Raw genomic sequence first — 18,453 nt, 5'->3', positions numbered from 1 at the left:
TAGGCAATTAGTAAAAGATTTCTCTTGGATTTGAATTCCCTTGGGTTTCAGAGTTTTATTTTGAATTTAATTTGAGATTTGTAATTGATAGTGGTATTAACTTCATTTAAACTTAAAGTATTCAATTAATGTTGGATGAATTAACCTGTATGGAGGAGTAATTCTTTTTTCTTTTTCTTTTTCTTTTTCTTTTTCTTTTTCTTTTTCTTTTTCTTTTTCTTTTTCTTTTTCTTTTTCTTTTTCTTTTTCTTTTTCTTTTTCTTTTTCTTTTTTATTTTTCTTTTTTTTCTTCAGGTTACTATCAGTAGAAGAACTAGACTGTAGTTTCAATGAGATTGAAACATTGCCTTCATCTGTTGGGCAACTCTCTAACATAAGGACATTTGCTGCAGATCATAACTTTTTAACACAGCTGCCATCAGAGGTATGTATTTAGTTACAAAACTGTAAAATTTTTATGTATCTTAAACTATATAGTCCGTACAACTTTTGGATAAGTTAATAATTCTTGAGTAGATTTTCTGTGTGTATGTTTTTAAAGGCAGGTGTATACAAATATGCAAACTTTAAAATAATGAAATTATTATTTTTTTTTAAGCAAGAAGTAGAAATTTGTTGCTAGTGTACTGAAACAAAGAAGGCTTAATATGTAAGAATAAATCTAATTGTACTTTACGAGCAAAAATAGCTGTAATACTAATTGTTTTAAAACAGTAAAAATTTGTGTATTTAGAGTTGTGAAGATGAATTAATTCTTTGGGGCTTTTTTTCAGATTGGAAACTGGAAGCATGTAACAGTGTTGTTTCTGCATTCTAATAAGCTTGAATTTCTCCCTGAAGAAATGGGTGATATGCAGAAATTAAAAGTCATCAATCTGAGTGACAATAGGTTTGTGAATACATTAATTCAAATAGAAGCTGTGTAAAATGCAATAGCATTGCATATATTCTAATGTAACTGATGTCTATCCCACAAATGTAAGTAGAGGTATTGTTATGAATATATTATGCTATCTTTCCTTATCTCACCCAGAGCTTAGAAGCTGACCAAGATGCATGTATTTAATGTATTATTGTTGTATTCTGGATCTTGCAGTTCCATTGTATTAAGCTGTATTTATTTTAATGACTTAAGCACATGCATTGAAGCACAGCTTCAAAACGTTAATGATTGTTAGCATGTATTTTTCTAGGGAATAAGTTTGGTTATTTTCATAAAACTTTGATTCTTACTTAAAAATTAATAGATTCCTGTATTGCACATGGAGGACACAAAACAGTATCACAGTATACTGTAAAACACTTGAGTGTTCTGGAGAAGGAGGAAAAAGAGACTTGTGTTTTATTAGAGCTGGTCATTAAAAACTGACAAAACATTTCTCTTTTGGGAATTGCCAATTTGTAGAATTTCAGTGTATTGGGAGAGAGAAGTCTGAGCTCTCCATCCTGTTCTGCCAGTCCAGCTTCTATGCGCTCCATCTATAGCCTGATTTATCCATTAATGCCACAGCTTTCATTTACCAGTGTAGCCCTGTTCCCATACATGTTTCTTGGGGAAAACCAGCACTTTTTTCAGGTGTAACACTTTTTTCTTAATTGGAGTGCATGTGTATTGAAAGATAAAATTGCTGAGGATTCAGATTAAAGTATGAAAATAGCCTTGATTTTAAGTTGGATAGTTGATTTACGCACAATGCCAATGATTGTCTTCAAAATTGTATTCAAGTCACTGAACTGAGTTAAATTCAAGTTACATTGTCTCATTTTTTTAATCTGATTGCTAAACTGGGCTGAAATGTGGGGGTTTTTAATTCTGGGTATAGCTTTGAATCTAAAATAAAAGCTGTTGCCTTTCAACTGTCAATAGTTTATTCATTTAACTATATCTGTAAATGTCTTAAGCATTTTACAGGCTAATGCAGCACTGTTTCTTAACAGTATTGATAAGCGTATGATAAGTGTACTTACATAAACTCTTCTTGTTGTGATTTACAGACTGAAGAATTTGCCATTTACCTTTACAAAACTACAACAGCTCACTGCTATGTGGCTATCAGACAATCAGGTTAAGTTTTTAAAAATTAAAAATAATGATGTTGACTTTATTCCTAATAGAATTGACAAGTACAGAGCCATCTGTTAAATAATGAGATGTGGTACCGTGTATATACATCAATACTTCCTTGACGTTATTACTGTGTCGGTTCTCCTAAAACAAACAACACTGAGCCTACCTGACTTTGGAGACTTTCATATTTCTGGCAAAGTTCCATGCCATTAATGCAATTTAACAGATGTTGTTTTTTTGGGTTTTGATTTTATTTTTTTTTTAAATTCAGGCTTGTTTACACAGGAAAGGTAGTGCTTGATAAGCTGGTATTATATGTGTAGCATGCTGTTTCTTCCACAGATATACCATTGTGGAAATTTAGCATGCCTTTTTTTGTGCTGGGTTTCTTCTCCCACCTTTGAACTCTGTGACTATCCAAGTTTCAAGCTATTGAGAAGTAACTCATGGACTTGTGGCTTGTATTTTTCCTGTGTATTGAAGCCCTCTTACTATGCCGATTTCCTGAACGGCATTAAGGCATGCAGGGCTGCCAGAAATCCACCAGCCTCAGGTGTAGTATAATGAAAGCACTTTTACCAATACAGTAATTTCAAGAATCCCCTGCCCTTTTTCGTAAGGGGTGGGGGATATTCAATCTGGTGTCAATATAAAAAATTGAGTACAAATTTTTTCTCTATGTATGATTGTCCACAGCTTTAAATGGCTAAATATATCTGTGTATTCCAGATCAGCCTCCTTTGGGACAGTAATAAGTCCTAGCAAGAAACTGGGTTACTCTTAGAATATCCAGTGTTTGCTCTTCTCTTAAAGCTGTTACTGAGTTTCAGTTCTCAGTCAAAGCCAGTCATCAGTCAAAGACAGACATGTTAATAACTTCTTTTTGTGAAAATTATTCAGAGGAGAAATGGTTTAATACAAGGCAGAGTAATCTTCAAAGTAATGGGACAGGCATGCTCTGTGATATGTAGATCATATTTACTTTTTACACATATATATTCTCATAACATACCCTTCTTTCATTTGCTTCTTAGTCTAAACCACTTATCCCTCTTCAAAAGGAAGCTGACCCTGACACACAGAAAACAGTGCTTACTAATTACATGTTCCCCCAGCAACCAAGGACTGAGGATGGTAAGAATTTCTGAAATACCCTGTCAGAATGCTCACTTTTGAAAATAATAATGGGAAGACAGTCCAGCTAACATGATTTTCACTAGATAATACTTAGATACAAGTTTGAAGTAAACTTGTAAGTGATGAAGAGTTACATCAGAAGAATGAGAACAGTAACTTAAAAATGTGATCCACATATTAGTGAATTCTAGGTGAAACTGTTCCAGTTGGAAATGTGCATGTATGGGGAGTGAGGTGAGGAATGGACTGGTGGGATCACGTTCTTTGGTTGCCACTTCCCAGTGTGACACCCTGTTTCATTCCAGCAGAGCTTAATGGTTTGGGTTGGAATTCTCCTTGCCAGGAATCTGCTTCAGACTGACTATTTTAACAAAATGTTAGACAAAATATTTCATCCATTACTGAGTGCGTATTTTTTGAAAAGTACATAGCATTCTGTATTTTATTTTAAAAGAAGAAAAAAAAATCAGTCCAGAAAAAATGCATTTTGCTCACATTTAGTTCAAACTGTTTTATAAAAGGTTAGGCCCAGAACATTAAGACCTTGCCAGAAAGTTATTTCTGCACACTTGTGAAATATTTAGGAAAATGAGTAACATAGTACACAGAGTAATCAAAAATATCTGCAAAAACAGTAAATTGTACATCACTTTTAGCACCTTCTAATGCAGATAACTCATGTGCAGTACCTCTGATAGAATGTGGAATTATAAAATCATATGGAGATTGTCAGTGAAGCTGAAGATAGTTCCTGAAAGCATTCTCTCCATTTGAATTTTATTTTATGCCAGCAGTGAGGTTTCTTTCTGTAGATGAGGAAAGGGCTGCTTATTTGGCTTAAGTTGACAGAATACCTCCCTCTGAGGCAGTCATTCCAAACAGAAGGTTTAAAGTTTAATAGATAAAATTTTTAAAATATAAACTTCCTAAAATTCTTTAGAAAGTTCTTTTTTTGTGCCAGGAACTGTTTCAGCAATAGTGAAGTCTATTAGAATATTTTTCAGATGTGGTAAAATTGTAAGTTTACCCAATAAACACAGTGTAACAAATATTCCAAAGCACTTAGTGAGCCCTATAATTAAGCATTTTTCTATTTCGGATATAGTTAATATGAACAGTCTTGGTGTTGCTAGTGAAGTATATAGGGTTGCTGGGGTGGTGGTGACAGATTTATTAGACTATTTGGCATGCTAAAGTAGAACCTGGCTAATGTAACACAAGGCATGGAGACATGCTAGAATAAAAGACGGTGGGTAACCAAAAGATTTTATTGTCTTTCTCTTCTAAAATTACGCAAGTAATACTTTGTAAAGCTCCTGTCATTTATAGAACTTCTGCAAAATCATGTGTTTACCTTAAGTTTTAGGTGCTTTTGTTTTTTTCAGGATTAGTGATAATGCAGGTTTTTCTCAGTAAGTCATTTTTATTCTTCCTTTTTAATTTTCATTAAGTGAAATCAGGTGAATGCTCTTATACATGCTTAATGAGACCACCTCACTGAAGTCAAGCTATATAAATCTATATAAGTATCATTTACTTTTTATATATAAAATACATATTTTCATATTTATACATATATATGAATAAAAATACTTTGCAGCAGAGTTCTGCTGAAAATTTGCAACTGTGAGTGTTCAGACTAGTGTACAGCTGTGTGTATGAAACTTTTTTTACTTTACAGATAGGGATTTTACTGTTATAAAAATACAGCCCAGTTCATAAAGCAGTAGCAGCACAGCTAGTCATCAATTTATGGTGCTGCTAGTCTCTTATCTTTTAAGAATACATACAAAAAACCACCAATCCCATCTAAGAAAAAGAAGATTTTATTTTGCATAATGTATTCTATTCTTACAAGAGTCTTTTTTTATTATTTAGTTATGTTCATATCTGATAATGAAAGTTTCAATCCATCTTTGTGGGAGGAACAGAGGAAACAGCGTGCTCAGGTAGCATTTGAGTGTGATGAAGACAAAGATGAGAGAGAGGCACCACCTCGGGTTAGTATTGAATTTATTTTTTAATACTTGGGGCTTCACTCCCTCTTCTCCTCCCCCTACCGCCAAATCCCATCCTTTTCCTTACTCTGGCTGTGGATTTAGCTCTGCTGAAGAAACCAAGTCTTCAGTTATTAGTTCAAGAGTATCTAACAGGATCAAACACTTCCCACACACACACCCAACCCCGATCATTTAAAGTGGAGCACAAGGGGAAAATTCTCAGTTGATGTAAGGCAATGTAGGGCATAACTAGGAGACTACTGGAATGATGATGCTGTAGGGAACAGTAATGGGGAAATAATGATTAATCCTGATTTTTCTTTAAGTAAACTACAGTTCTAATAATTCTTCCTGCTTGCAATCAATGGACATTTTTTTTTAAAAAAAGTGATTAGTAATCTTGCTGGGTTTTATAAACTTAAGTCTGAGTTAATCCAGTGTATTGGGTTTGCGTGGCAAGGTTTTGGGAGTGGGGGACTACAAAGGTGGCTTCTGTGAGAAGCTGCTAGAAACTTCCCCTATGCCTGATGGAGCCAATGCCAGCCGGCTCCAAGACGGACCTACCGCTGACCAAAGCTGAGCCAATCAGCAACAGTGGTAGCGCCTCTGGGATAACATATTTAAGAAGGGGGAAAAAACTGCTGCACAAAAGCAGCCAGAAGAGAGGAGTGAGAATATGTGAGGAACGACTATGCAGACACCAAGGTCAGTGAAGAAGGAGGGGGAGGAGGTGCTCCAGGTGCCAGAGCAGAGATTCTCCTGCAGGCCCTGGTGAAGACCATGGTGAGGCAGGCTGTCCCCCTGCAGCCCATGGAGGTCCACAGTGGAGCAGATATCCACCTGCAGCCCATGGAGGACCCCACACCGGAGCAGGTGGGTGTGCCTGAAGGAGGCTGTGACCCTGTGGAGAGCCTGTGCTGGAGCAGGCTCCTGGCAGGACCTGTGGCCCCATGGAGAGAGAGGAGCCCACGCTGGAGCAGGTTTTCTGGCAGGACTTGTGACCCCGTGGGGGTCACATGCTGGAGCAGTCTGCTCCTGAAGGACTGCACACTGTGGAAAGGACCCACCCTGGAGCAGTTCCTGAAGAACTGCAGCCCATGGGAAGGACCCACATTGGAGAAGTTCATGGAGGAATGTCTCCCATGGGAGGGACCCCATGCTGGAGCAGGGGAAGAGTGTGAGGAGTCCTCCCCTGAGGAGGAAGGAGCGGCAGAGACAATGCGTGATGAACTTACTGCAACCCCCATTCCCCATCCCCCTGCACTGCTCAGTGGGAGGAGGCAGAGAAAATCAGGAGTGAAGTTGAGCCCGGGAAGAAGGGAGGGGTGGGGGAAGGTGTTTTAAGATTTTGTTCTTATTACTCATTACCCTACTCTGACTTGACTGGTAATAAATTAAACTGATTTTCCCCAAGTTGAGTCTGTTTTGCCCGTGACGATAACTGCTGAGTGATCTCCCTGTCCTTATCTCAACCCACGAGCTTTTCGTTCTATTTTCTCTCCCCTGTCCAGTTGAGGACGGGAGCGATAGAGCGGCTTTGGTGGGCACTTGGCATCCGACCAGGGTCAATCCACCACATCCAGGTAGACTCGAACACCAAAGTGGAGGTCCTGGATTGCTCTGCTGAGTGTTTTGTCCTAATTCATTGTCTGTTTTAAAACTGATGTTTTAATTATAGCATTTAATTAAATTCAGAACATAATTGCTTTTTTTTTTACACAGGAAGGCAACCTGAAGAGATATCCAACTCCATATCCTGATGAACTGAAGAATATGGTTAAAACAGTCCAGACAATTGTACATAGGCTAAAGGATGAAGAATCTACTGAAGATATTGCCAAGGAGTCAAAACGAGAAGGCCAGACAGTTTCTGTAAAAGATGTGGGGGTAAAGGTTAGATAAAATATTCTCTTCTGGCTTTGCAAGAACTTCCAAAGATCTAGAGTGTCATTGATTCCTTTTAATTATCTTCTTTCTCAACATTAATGCTTTAGCAGGAAAAAATGTCAAAGAACAGAACTTACCTCTTCACTGTCTAAAGTAGTCTGTAATAAATGTCTGTTTTTCAGTAGCAATTTTCCTCTGACACTAAGGACAAAGAAAGTGACTTGATTCTCAGGCAAATACAAACTATGGATGTGTTAAGAAACTGGCTGCTTCGTTTTCTGGGGGATGGCATCTTTATCATCCTCTCATCCTCCTTTATCTGCCAGACTTCACAATGAAAATCAGGATAATCTGTAAGGATCTTGCTGCTGCCCTCGTGACTGAAGGTTTTGCATGATAAGTTGGGAAGGCAGTTGTAGCAAGTTGGCACAGGAGTCGCTAACAATGTTGATGTAGTGTGATAGGACTACTGTTCAGTGCTGACATGTCTCATTGTAGATATTCTTGTCCTTTTTTTATTTAACTGGAAATTTAATGGTACAAATTGACCCCAATAAGGAGGAGAGTCAAACTGATTGGCAAAGGGTAGGGGCTGTACCTCAGTAATCTGCAGAGATTTCTCGACCTGGTGCATTTCATACTTTATCATTAGCTCAGATTTTCCATTCCATAGTTTCCCAAAATATATTATGTTAACTCTATCATATGTTACTGAAAACCTTTCAGGATGTTTTTTCTGCTAATGTTCTTAATCCTGTAGACTTCAGAAATTGCTTCAATAAAGAACAAAGCAGATGAGAGAAAGCAATATTCAGCAGGAAGCTCTGTGCAGAAGCCTACTGAACCAGAAGCTGAGCACAGCACTGCAAATTCACAGATGACTGCACTTGTTAAAACCTTGCAGAACACGAAAACAATTGTCAACCATGAAGACATGCTCGAGGTATAGCATTGCAATGAACATCATAGCAGTCAAAGAACTATATTGAATTTGTTACTGAGATGAAAATTTATGTAGACAATAGAAAATTGCCATCCATAAGTGCTCTAAGTACAGATGGTTTGTAATGCAATATTTTCCTCACTTCAGACTATATTAAGTAAAAGTTGAAATAGCTAATAAAAAGTTCATAATGAAAGATGTATGTGAGAAAAATAAAGCAAACTCAATTAAAAGTTGACCTAAGTATCAAACTGTGGAAATACTCGTATTTAGGTAGGATTTTCCAGTTTTTGCTTGATTGTCAGTTCAGTAAATAATTGATTCTAATTGTCACTGAAATGTCAGTATATCTGATTTGTGGGAGCAATCAAAGACTTGTATATCTAAGTGACTGTGCCCATTCATTTGGAATGAAAAGTAAAAGGTGGGTTTAAAAAAATGTATTCCTCTGTATTTATTAGTGAACTGTCATGAATATGACTGAAATTGTATCTATTCCTTATAAAGAGTCAGAGATTTTTAACTTCTGAACTCTTTGTACATCTCTCTGACAAACACCATGTATTCATTTTTTATTTAGAATGTGTTTCAGACTTATGACAAATTTTGGAATTGTCACTTCATCGGTTGCCAATCACAACCTGTAAAATGCTTTTTCATAATTTCACGAGCAGATTATTTTTGCCTGTGTTGTGTAAGCAGTGGAACATGTGTATATCATACTTTTGCTGAAGAGGCTTTGCAACAAGCAGTTGTGGCTGTTGCTGGCTCTTTCCCCACTAGCGTGTTCCTGCTTCTACATCCTTTCTGAAAATATTGGAATTGACATTTTTCTTTAGTTTAAATATATAATTTCAGAAAATCATATTAGTTGTCTAATGATAGTGACAGCAGTTCTTTGAAGCTCGCTATGTGCCAGTAAGTAAATGAGGCAGCAGTGCATAGTTGATCAGGGATACTGAATTCCTTACTTCCATATAATAATCTGCTGGTAACTCTGTTGCAGTTGAATCCAGGTATCTAAACTTTGCATGCATATAAGTTTGTGGATATTTTTTCATTTCAACATTGATTACACTTATTGTATGTTACATCCAAGGGGAAAGGCAATGTTGTAGAGGTAGTGAAGAGGTGGTTTGTTCCAGTTGCAGAGAAACAGGTGGATGATTTTAATGAAGACTATCATATGTTGTTTGCTACATCTCAGTCAGGTTTGTCCTTCCTTCAGTCCAAAAAACTGGCCAGGTAGTTAGTATCATAGGAAAGATGGTGCTCCAGTAGGTTCTAAACAATAAATGTTCTGAAACTTGTAAGAAAAAGTGAACATTGACAGACTATTTTTGGATTTTTTGGTAGCATTTGAAAGAGGAAGCATGCTTACTAGAAAGAAGTTTCTACTTTAGGGAAAGAAGGCTTTTTCCCTTCAAAATATTACTGAAAACAATTGTTTTTTGAAGATGATAGGGATATAGGCCTGGCAGTAGGATACTGAATCAGTCACATGGCTGCTCTTGCAGCAGCTTTGTCAGTTAATCTCTTTCATAAGTGCACTGAGTTCCATCTTATAGTTAGGAACTAGTGATTTCTAGCTAAAATGTATTCAGCATCACTTTATTCCTCTGCCATTGTTGTTCTTGAAGATAAATAACTTCTGTTCCTTTTGGAATTTACCCCCAATGTAAATTTAAAGGTATCAACCCAAGCTACGCTTGCTCTTTTTTTTTGCTAGACTAGGCAAGCCAAGGTCATTCAGTCTTTTTTCACAGCATAGCTCTCCATTCCTAAGATTCTTTTGGTAATGGTACTCTGTAGCTGTTTCAGTTTGAGCTCTTTTCTGCAAAACCAATACCCAGCTAGTCATTCTGGGGTGTTTGCTGGTTCAGCGATAACTTTGTGACTTGATGTCGTGGTTTAATCCCAGCCAGCAACTCAGTACCACGCAGCCGCTCGCTCACTCCCCCTACCCTGATGGGATGGGGGAGAGAATCGGAGGAGTAAGAGTGAGAAACACTCCTGGGTTGAGATAAGAACAGTTTAATAATTGAAATGAAGTAAAATAGTAATGATAATAATAACAATACAATAATGATAATGATAATAATAATATACAAAGCAAGTGATGCACAATGCAATTGCTCACCACCCGACGACCGATACCCAGACAGTTCCCGAGCAGCGGTCGCTGCTCCCCTGCCAACCCCCCCAGTTTATATACTGAGCATGACGTCATATGGTATGGAATAGCCCTTTGGTCAGTTTGGATCAACTATTCTGGCAGTGCCCCCTCCCAGTTTCTTGTGCGCCTGGCAGAGCATGGGAAGCTGAAAAAGTCCTTGACTAGCATAAGCAGTACTCAGCAACAACTAAAAACATCAGCATGTTATCAACATTCTTCTCATCCTAAATCCAAAACACAGCACTATGCCTGCTGCTAGGAAGAAAATTAACTCTATCCCAGCCGAAACCAGGACAGTATCCACCCCTTATTCTATACCATCTACGTCATGCACAGGCCCTCCCCTTTCCAATGTGTTCCAATTAATCACCACCGCTTTCCCTATCTTGATATACACACAGATATCATTCCCTTCGTCTATGGCCCATCCCTCTAAAATGTCCATTGAGTTCATTTAGCCCATGACTTTGGGTTCCATCTGTCATCACAGTCTTTCAGAGCAGGAGAGGTGGTGTGCAGTGTTGGACTGTTGCATGCTGAAGTCAGTTCTCATTCCAACATGGTTTCATCAAAGTTCATTTTCATTAAGCTGGGCAATTCTTACTGCAATACCATTGATGTGGCATATAGCAATCATAATATACAGTATTATATACTTAATATTAACCTACTATATTATTATATTAACATGCAGTTAAGAGATAACATATAGTTAAGAGATAACATACAGTATTATAAAGCAATTAATATTATACAATTCAGTTCATTGGCTATTTTCACCCAAAATCAAATTCCCTTGAGGTACACACTGGGCTTCCCCATCCTTTCGCATCACCCACCAAGTGCACCCAGGTCCTTGAGCAAAAGCAATCCCACGAATGGGTTTGCCTTTGCCAGAGGGGGAAGTAACCCAGACTGTCTTCCCCAGCATATTTTTCATGTGCACTACAGGAACTTTATCTCCTTCTACAGTACGTAAAAGTTTTGATTGGGCAGGGCCAGCTCGATTGGCAGATCCCCTGGTGTTGACTAACCAGGTGGCTTTTGCTAAATGCGTATCCCAATGTTTAAACGTCCCACCACCCATTGCTCTCAGGGTAGTCTTTAACAATCCATTGTATCGCTCAATTTTCCTGGAGGCTGGTGCATGGTAAGGGATGTGATACACCCACTCAATGCCATGCTCTTTGGCCCAGGTGTCTATGAGGTTGTTTCGGAAATGAGTCCCGTTGTCTGACTCCATTCTTTCTGGGGTGCCATGTCGCCACAGGACTTGCTTTTCAAGGCCCAGGATGGTGTTCCGGGCGGTGGCATGGGGCACGGGATATGTTTCAACCATCCAGTGGTTGCTTCCACCATGGTGAGCACATAGCGCTTGCCTTGGCGGGTCTGTGGGAGCGTGATGTAACCAATCTGCCAGGCCTCCCCATATTTATATTTCAGCCATCGTTCACTATACCCAAGGGGCTTGAACTGCTTGGCTTGCTTGATTGCAGCGCATGTTTCACACTCATGAATAACCTGTGCAATACTGTCCATAGTTAAGTCCACCCCTCGATCACGAGCCCATTTATACGTTGCATCCCTTCCTTGATGGCCTGAGGCGTCATGGGCCCACCGAGCTATAAATAATTCACCCTTATGTTGCCAGTCCAAATCCACCTGAGCCACTTCAATCTTAGCAGCCTGATCTACTTGCTGGTTGTTTTGATGTTCTTCAGTGGCCCGACTCTTAGGTACATGAGCATCTACATGACGAACTTTTACAACCAGGTTCTCTACCCGGGCAGCAATATCTTGCCACAATGCGGCAGCCCAGATTGGTTTGCCTCTGCGCTGCCAGTTGCTCTGCTTCCATTGCTGCAGCCACCCCCACAGGGCATTTGCCACCATCCATGAGTCAGTATAGAGATAAAGGACTGGCCACTTTTCTCGTTCAGCAATATCTAAAGCCATCTGGATGGCTTTCACCTCTGCAAACTGACTCGACTCCCCTTCTCCTTCAGCAGTTTCTGCGACTTGTCGTATAGGACTCCATACAGCAGCTTTCCACCTCCGATGCTTTCCCACAAGACGACAGGATCCATCAGTGAACAGGGCATATTGCTTTTCATTTTCTGGCAATTTATTATACAGTGGGGCCTCTTCAGCACGTGTCACCTCCTCCTCTGGTGATATTCTAAGGTTTTTTCCTTCTGGCCAGTCCATGATCACTTCCAAGATTCCTGGGCGACTGGGGTTTCCTATTCGAGCCCGCTGTGTGATCAATGCAACCCACTTACTCCATGTAGCATCAGTTGCATGATGTGTAGAGGGGACCCTCCCTTTGAACATCCAGCCCAACACCGGCAGTCGGGGTGCCAGCAGGAGCTGGGCTTCAGTACCAACCACTTCTGAAGCAGCTCGAACCCCTTCATATGCTGCCAGTATCTCTTTCTCAGTTGGAGTAGAGCGGGCTTCGGATCCTCTATATCCCCGACTCCAAAACCCTAGGGGTCGACCTCGAGTCTCCCCTGGTGCTTTCTGCCAGAGGCTCCAGGTAGGGCCATTCTCCCCGGCTGCGGTGTAGAGCACATTTTTAATATCCTGCCCTGCCCGGACTGGCCCAAGGGCTACTGCATGAACTATCTCCCGTTTAATTTGTTCAAAGGCTTGTTGTTGCTCAGGGCCCCATTTGAATTCGTTCTTCTTCCGGGTCACTTGATAGAGAGGGCTTACGATCTGGCTGTAATTTGGAATATGCATTCTCCAAAACCCCACAACGCCTAAGAAAGCTTGTGTTTCCTTTTTGCTAGTTGGTGGGGACATGGCTGTTATTTTGTTGATCACATCCATTGGGATCTGACGATGTCCATCTTGCCATTTTATTCCTAAAAACTGGATCTCCTGTGCAGGCCCCTTGACCTTACTCTGTTTTATGGCAAAACCAGCCTTCAGAAGGATTTGGACTATTTTCTTTCCCTTCTCAAAAACTTCTTCTGCTGTGTTGCCCCACACAATGATGTCATCAATGTACTGCAGATGTTCTGGAGCTTCACCCTGTTCCAGTGCTGTCTGGATCAGTCCATGGCAAATGGTGGGGCTGTGCTTCCACCCCTGGGGCAGTCGGTTCCAGGTGTACTGAACACCCCTCCAGGTAAAAGCAAACTGGGGCCTGCACTCTGCTGCCAAAGGGATGGAGAAAAATGCATTAGCAATATCAATTGTGGCATACCACTTAGCTGCCTTTGACTCCAGTTCATATTGAAGTTCTAGCATGTCTGGCATGGCAGCACTCAGTGGCAGTGTAACTTCGTTCAGGCCACGATAGTCCACTGTTAGTCTCCACTCCCCATTAGACTTTCGCACTGGCCATATGGGACTGTTAAAGGGTGAGCGAGTCTTGCTGATCACTCCCTGGCTCTCCAGTCGACGAATCAGGTTATGGATGGGAATCAGGGAGTCTCGGTTGGTGCGATATTGCCGCCTGTGCACAGTTGTGGTAGCAATCGGCACCTGTTGTTCCTCAACCTTCAGCAACCCTACAATCGAAGGGTCCTCTGAGAGACCGGGCAAGGTGGACAACTGTTTAATTTCCTCTGTCTCCAAAGCAGCTATACCAAAAGCCCACCGGTACCCTTTTGGGTCCTTGAAATACCCTCTCCTGAGGTAGTCTATGCCAAGGATGCACAGAGCATCTGGGCCAGTCACAATGGGGTGCTTTTGCCACTCATTCCCAGTTAGGCTCACTTCAGCCTCCAGTACAGTGAGCTGTTGGGATCCCCCTGTCACTCCAGAAATACAAATGGGTTCTGCCCCTCTATAGCTTGATGGCATTAGCGTGCACTGTGCACCAGCGTCCACTAGAGCCTTATACTCCTGTGGGTCTGACGTTCCAGGCCATGGAATCCACACAGTCCAGTAAACCCGGTTGTCCCTTTCCTCCACCTGGCTGGAGGCAGGGCCCCTCTAACACTGGTCACAGGATTCGTTGTTCACTTCCTGTAAATGTGAATCAAAAGTCCCCTGATCAAGGTCGGAAGTGAAATTAGCCCTCTTACTCTGTCTGGGGAACTGCTCACTGGAAACTGGAGCTGCAATTTTCCTGGGAGAACCGCCTTTTCTAATAGTTTTTCCTTGCAACTCACGCACCCGTGCCTCTAAGGTTGAGGTGGGTTTTCCATCCCACTTTCTCATGTCCTCTCCATAATCACGCAGGTAAAACCACAGGGTGCCCCGTGGTGTGTATCCTCTATATCCTCTCTCTTGAGCATAGGGACGTTGACTCCTAATGGCTGAGACACTGGTCCGTGCAGGTGGGGAGTAGGACAGATCCTCTCTGAGTTGTTGGAACTCTTGGCACATTTTTTCAGACAGTTTTTCCACAGCCGAGACACAGGCCTGTAGGGAGGAAGAGAGCTTTTCTTCGTAGTCCCGGAGTTGTCTAGCCACTTCATCCACCGTTGGTGCCTCGTCGTCTTTCCAGGCTAGTATTGCCAACGAGTTGGAATACGATGCTGGTGCGCTCCGTACCACCTTCCGCCACATGGATTGTGTGCACCTGACTTCATCTGGGTCTTTGGGTAACTGTTCATCATTCAGGTCACTGTAAATCACCTCCAGCACGCCTAATTCCCTCAGGTACTGGATACCTTTCTCTACGGTGGTCCATTTGCTTGGGCGGTATAAAACATCCTCCTTGAAGGGATACCTTTCCTTCACGCTTGACAGAAGTCGCCTCCAGAGGCTGAGCGGTTTTGCCCCTTTTCCAATTGCTTTGTCAATGCCCCCTTCCCTGGAAAGGGATCCCAGCTGCTTGGCTTCCCTACCCTCTAAATCCAGGCTACTGGCCCCGTTATCCCAGCATCGGAGCAGCCAGGTGATGATGTGCTCGCCTGGATGACGACCGAAATCTTTTCGCATATCTCGCAGCTCACTCAGGGATAGGGATCGGGTGGTCACCATCTCATTTATGGGTTCTTCCTCCTCTGGTTCTCGTGATGGCCCTGGTTCATCTTCATCCCTTACTAAACGAGCTGATTTCCTCGTGTATTTTTTCTTCTGTATAGGGGCAACTGATACCGGTGCAGGTTGGTTCTCTGGTTTAGCCGCAGTGCCTGCCACTGGGGTTGGAGTGGCTGCAGTACCTGTGGTGGGTGTTGGAGTAGCTGCAGTGCTTGTGGCTGTGGTTGTAGTAGCCACAGTGCTCATGGCTGTGGTTGGAGTAGCCACAGTGCCTGTTGTTTTGTCATCAGATCCAGAGACCCTCTCTTTCCCTTGAGGGTACTGAATAGTGTTGAACAGGGCTGTATAAGCATGGGCCAGTCCCCAGCATGTTGCAATGAGTTGTGTCTCTTTGGAGTTGCCAGGGTGAGAACATACTTCTTCCAAATACTTTACTAGTTCTTCAGGATTCTGCACTTGTTCAGGGGTGAAGTTCCAAAACACTGGAGGTCCCCACTGCCCTAGGTACTTGCGCATACGATCCCACACACCCTGCCACTCCTAACTCTCCAGCCTTGGGGCAGATCTCTGGATGATATTCTTAAATTGCTTTCTAACCTTTGTCAAAACCAAAACAATATTCCCAAGAAGTATCAATAGAAGTATCTTAACTGCCCAGGGATGTTCAAAATACTGAAAGCTTTCTGTAATGAGGGAGGAAGCATTATAGAATAAGGTAATGAAGGTGCCATTCTGTAGTTCCTCCACAACAAACGTCTCCGAGGGAAAGGTATAATTGCTAACTCTCTCCATGAGGTGGTACCCGAAGTACAGTAATGACTTGTGTATAAAACCCAGATACAAAACCATGCTTAAGGTCAGGATTTTGATAAGGAACCTCCCAATCAAAACATCCTTAATCACTACAGAGCATAGCGCAATGCACAGACCAACACCAAGCTTTAACATGCACAGCCAAGAAAAGAACATGGTACAGATCAGATGAACTAATATCATGACCGGCAACTGTTAACAGACTCCTTAATACACTCTGGTTAATCTGTTCTTATCTCAAACCCTTCGGGCCCCACGTTGGGCGCCAAAAAGGACTGTCGTGGTTTAGTCCCAGCCAGCAACTCAGTACCACGCAGCCGCTCGCTCACTCCCCCTACCCTGATGGGATGGGGGAGAGAATCGGAGGAGTAAGAGTGAGAAACACTCCTGGGTTGAGATAAGAACAGTTTAATAATTGAAATAAAGTAAAATAATAATAATAACAATATAATAATAATAGTAATAATAATATACAAAGCAAGTGATGCACAATGCAATTGCTCACCACCCGACGACCGATACCCAGACAGTTCCCGAGCAGCGGTCGCTGCTCCCCGGCCAACCCCCCCAGTTTATATACTGAGCATGACGTCATATGGTATGGAATAGCCCTTTGGTCAGTTTGGATCAACTATTCTGGCTGTGCCCCCTCCCAGTTTCTTGTGCGCCTGGCAGAGCATGGGAAGCTGAAAAAGTCCTTGACTAGCATAAGCAGTACTCAGCAACAACTAAAAACATCAGCATGTTATCAACATTCTTCTCCTACTAAATCCAAAACACAGCACTATGCCTGCTGCTAGGAAGAAAATTAACTCTATCCCAGCCGAAACCAGGACACTTGAACTCAACTGGAGGTTCTCTCCAGTGGTGGAACAGAAGCTGCATCTGCTTCTCCGAGTAGTTTCTTGCAGCTGAAGTTAGTACTGGTTTAACTGTTCATCAGTGACAATGCAAGTCTGCCTATGCTGCTTCTTAAAGATAATTCAGTGGCAAATATTACTGAATTCAGTTGACTTGCACTACAAATGCACTACACAGTTGCTATGTTATGCTGCTTGTTTATCTTTTTCCCCTTTATTGTTCAGTGGGTGACAGTTTAGATAGCATTTACTTAACCTTTTAAGCACTTCTTTAAAATGCACAGCATAATAAAGCTGGTTTTCCTTTAGCAGGAATCAGAAGAACTCTCCTCTGATGAAGAGATGAAAATTGCAGAAATGCGACCACCGCTGATAGAAACCTCCATAAATCAACCAAAAGTGGTAGCTCTTAGCAATAACAAAAAAGGTTAGATACCATTAAAAAAAAATAGTAGAAGTGGTGTGCTATTCTAATAATTTCATGACTCAAAATGGCTAGTTTTTCCAATTGAATTATGTAAAAGTAGATTTTTGTGTTTTAAGATAGATGATCAATTCTCTAGTTAAGTAATGAAAGCAGAAAAAAAAATTCTGCATTATCTTATACTTGAGTGTGTGGTAGAGAAAGCTGGGTTCACATCCTAATTTTCTTGATTCTTGTCATTAGTTTAAAAGCAGAGGGGGAAAGGAGATGCTTGTGTTTTGAGGGACCGTTAGCTTGAACACACTCTTGATATGTTTAAGAAAATGATTGCAGAAAGTGGTATTTACTTTGGAAACATTCCATATTCCCCCCCCCCCCCCCCCCCGATTTTGTGGACTATTGCTGCTTTTGGCAGCAATATCACTTGTTTAAATTTCTCAGAGAAATTGTGCTCTCTTCCTAAGGTTTAAGAATAAACTTCTCTTGCCACAACTTCTTCTCCAGAGTCACTTTACTCTTATTTTTTCTTCTTTCCTCTCACAGGAAAGTTCAGAACATTGGTTTTGTTAACTAAGTTTTTTATTCTCTCAAAGATAATTTCAGTCTGGGTAACCATTTCCTTAAGAGTAAGGAATTACCTAGGATTCAGAGAAAACAAAATTTAACAGTTGAAGAGCAAATTGTATTTAGCTTCATATGATATCCTAGTCCAGTACTTTCCAGGACAAAAGGCTTTTCTGGCCATTACATGTAAAAGGGTAAGATTTAGTGAGGATGAAGGAAAACCACATGGAGGTAGCAAGAAGAGTCTGCTGAGGATCACATGCAGGTGAAAAGACTGATGTTTATCAATGCCGTATTTGGGGTTTTATGCCTGGCTAAAGTACTAATTCAAAACTTCTTTCTTGTCTCTGGAGATAGAAATTAGTTTCACAAAATTAATGCTTTTGACACCTGTAACTGTGTCTTGAAGTAAAAAATTAAATGTATTTATTTGTACACTTATGTTTGCCCATGTCAAAATCATGGCTGGCTTGAAGTCCCGCAGATAAATGATTTTTATATGGATGTAGGATGTAAGTATGCATGCAGTATGCAAGAATCAATGTGCACAGGTATAAATTACTCTGAAAATGTTGTCCTAAGTGATCTGCAAAGCATGGGAATGTGTTGGTTCCAACTCTGCAGAAGAATATTTTTC

At 41.1% G+C, this 18,453-nt stretch overlaps 1 protein-coding gene across 1 annotated transcript in view; it reads left to right on the top strand.

Annotated features, from left to right (window-relative positions):
* LOC142596568 (erbin-like) overlaps nt 1-18,453 on the top strand; it is a 108,119-nt gene that overhangs the window by 63,349 nt on the left and 26,317 nt on the right. The window contains exons 10-17 of the mRNA XM_075725750.1: nt 295-424; nt 774-889; nt 1,996-2,065; nt 3,103-3,202; nt 5,084-5,205; nt 6,928-7,098; nt 7,853-8,035; nt 17,138-17,255. Coding sequence (XP_075581865.1) covers nt 295-424; nt 774-889; nt 1,996-2,065; nt 3,103-3,202; nt 5,084-5,205; nt 6,928-7,098; nt 7,853-8,035; nt 17,138-17,255 — 1,010 coding nt within the window. The remainder of the gene's footprint in view (nt 1-294; nt 425-773; nt 890-1,995; nt 2,066-3,102; nt 3,203-5,083; nt 5,206-6,927; nt 7,099-7,852; nt 8,036-17,137; nt 17,256-18,453) is intronic.

The sequence above is a fragment of the Pelecanus crispus genome, chromosome W (assembly GCF_030463565.1).
Source record: "Pelecanus crispus isolate bPelCri1 chromosome W, bPelCri1.pri, whole genome shotgun sequence".
NCBI lineage: Eukaryota > Metazoa > Chordata > Aves > Pelecaniformes > Pelecanidae > Pelecanus > Pelecanus crispus.
Note: the sequence above shows the minus strand (reverse complement) of the source record. Positions and strands in the feature narration are given on the sequence as shown.